The sequence below is a fragment of the Naegleria gruberi genome, assembly GCF_000004985.1.
Source record: "Naegleria gruberi genomic scaffold NAEGRscaffold_99, whole genome shotgun sequence".
NCBI classification, from domain to species: domain Eukaryota; phylum Heterolobosea; class Eutetramitea; order Acrasida; family Naegleriidae; genus Naegleria; species Naegleria gruberi.
Window position 1 is genome coordinate 33,351 of NW_003163228.1, and position 2,413 is coordinate 35,763.

Below are 2,413 nucleotides of genomic sequence, written 5' to 3' on the forward strand. Positions count from 1 at the left end.
AATAGCCTGACAGGGTTGATGAACGATGATGATGATGATATACTTCCAGTCATTTCATGTTTCCAACCAGTTATTGATCCAAAAGATGGTTCAATGATTGTTGGTATTCGAAACAATTTCCCAACCAACTTGTTTCAAATCTATTCTCAGAATGAACGTGGTGTATGGTCATGTGTGAAATCCATTGCAAAGGAAGGATTGTTTTCTTATCCACAAGATGAAGACATTTCCTTTTCATTTCTTCTCGACCAGACGAATCAATACATTCTCTTAAATAAGGAAGGACATGGTCTGTTGATGGTTAGTGTGGAGAGTGGCGCCATTGTCAAATCATTTGAGAATAGAAAGGAGGGTGCCAATGTTGGTGGAATGTGTTTCAATTCAATTAGTGGTGAATTATTTGTTTGTGATGCTCAATATGGTGTTGTGAGAGTTTTCAAATAAGGCAATCATGATGATTCACAGTTCCAATACTAAATACTAACCAACAGCTAAATTCTGTTAAAGTCCTCAAGAAAAAGATGGTTCAAATCAAATTGACCAAATATGAAAAGGTTCCATTTTTGAACTTCAAATAATTGGACTAAAGAAAGATAATAAACAGTTAATTCAAATAATTCAAAAGAAATGCATCAAACTGATCATCATTCTACTGCTACATCATCATCTGGCAGTTTTAAAGTATTCTACAGTGATTTGGACTTGTGGGCTCTCACAGTTGACCAATTAAAACAACACATGAAAGATTTGGGAATTTATCATGGTTGTTCCCATTTGAGAAAGGAAGAATTAATTGAAAAGATTAAAGAATTCAATCATTTGGTGGAGGAACATCATCATCATGATCATCATGGAGAGAAGAGAAAACACAATGATTCTGAAATAAAGAAGGAAGAAAGTCCAAAGAAGGAGAAGGTGAGTGATGATATTCTGGAGGAGGATTTGTTGCATCCACATTCATTCAGTTCCTTGTCCATTTCAAAAAAGGAAGAACCAGCTGAGGTTGCAGCAACCACTCATCATCATATTACTAGCTCTCACAAATCTAAAGAACATAGAAAGAGAAGATTTGTTTCCAGTTGTCCAATTAAAACTCAAGAAAGAATTGAAAGAGCTCTCACTCAAAAGTAGGTTGTTCCAATAATTTCACAATTAATTCAATAATGATAATACTATTTAACACATATCATGTAGATTATTCCTCATAGAAAGAAAGGTAAATAGTGCTCATGAGCAGACATTTGTCGTGATGGGAACAACAGGTAATGTCTATGATGTTGTTATTGGTGAAGAACCTTCGTGTAATTGTCCTGATGCAGAGAATGGTAATCTGTGTAAACATGTTGTAAGTAGTCTTTCCTTTTCTCTCTAATTAATTATCTATCTGTTGTTAATCACATGATGATGTAAATATATTTGTTAATTATTATTATAATGTTGTGTAAATTAAATCAAGTTATTCGTTCTGTTGAAGGTACTACGTATAGAAGAGTCTTCCTATCTCATCTATCAACATGCCTTGCTACCATCAGAAATAGAGGAAATATTCAAGAAGGCTCCAGCTAATAATTCCATGGCAAATTCACAAGCCATAGCCACCTACAAACATCTAAAAGGAGAAGAGGAGAGAAATCCCTTCATCACTTCCAATTGTCCTATTTGTTGTGATGGATTTTCTCAACTGGATGAACAGAAGGAGGCAGGATATTGTCATTGTTGTGGAGTAAATGTTCATGCGGATTGTTTAAAGGCATGGAAAGGATTTAATAAGGAGTATCCGTGTCCCATCTGTAAAGCTAGCAAGATGGGAGAAGGAGGAGGTGGTGTTGTTGCTTCTTCTTCTCATCATCACTCCAACAACAATCAAGCCAAGATGAATGAAGGCTATTTAAATTTATCTGAATTTCAGCCTGAAATTAAAACTACAGAGAGGGAGTATGTTCATTCTAGTCGATGGAATCAACGGTACGGCTACAATGATGATGATGAAAGTTCTTCCAATCAAGAAGATGATGAAGAGTATTAATGTGAGTGAATAATATTGAAATTTTTATTTTGTTTTTTTGATGGATGAAATTTTTCTTTGCTTTTTCATTTTTAATTGTTGTTGTGGCGGGAAATGTTTACTGTAAATAATAAGAATTTTTCAAAATATTAATTTTATATTATAATACAATTTATTCACTTGCTTTGGAATAGGTTTCCTCGTAGCCATCACTGGTAATTTGTCTGTTATTCTTCTTCAAGCTCAATAATTTCAAAAACATTCTGCTGACGAATCTCACTAAAAAGCCATATGGAATACTGATGAAACCAATGGAAATAGTTATGGCCCATTGATACCAATTCAATGGAATGGTCTGTGTAAAATTGGAGGCAGTCAAACCATCATTCTTACCCAAACCAATAAGAA

The 2,413-nt window shown here is 34.2% G+C and overlaps 2 protein-coding genes across 2 annotated transcripts in view; one reads left to right on the plus strand and one right to left on the minus strand.

Moving 5' to 3' along the window:
- Positions 1 to 627: 627 nt before the first annotated feature.
- On the plus strand, positions 628 to 2,026 carry NAEGRDRAFT_76230 (uncharacterized protein; the record flags this gene model as incomplete). Its single annotated transcript, XM_002668800.1, has 3 exons — positions 628 to 1,127; positions 1,195 to 1,345; positions 1,457 to 2,026. The coding sequence occupies 3 exons, from the start codon at positions 628 to 630 to the stop codon at positions 2,024 to 2,026; spliced, it is 1,221 nt and encodes a 406-aa protein (XP_002668846.1).
- Positions 2,027 to 2,177: 151 nt separating this feature from the next.
- Positions 2,178 to 2,413, minus strand: part of NAEGRDRAFT_76231 (uncharacterized protein) — a gene marked incomplete at both ends in the record, with an annotated part of 5,065 nt that continues 4,829 nt past the window's right edge. The window contains one exon of the mRNA XM_002668802.1: positions 2,178 to 2,360. Coding sequence (XP_002668848.1) covers positions 2,178 to 2,360 — 183 coding nt within the window. The remainder of the gene's footprint in view (positions 2,361 to 2,413) is intronic.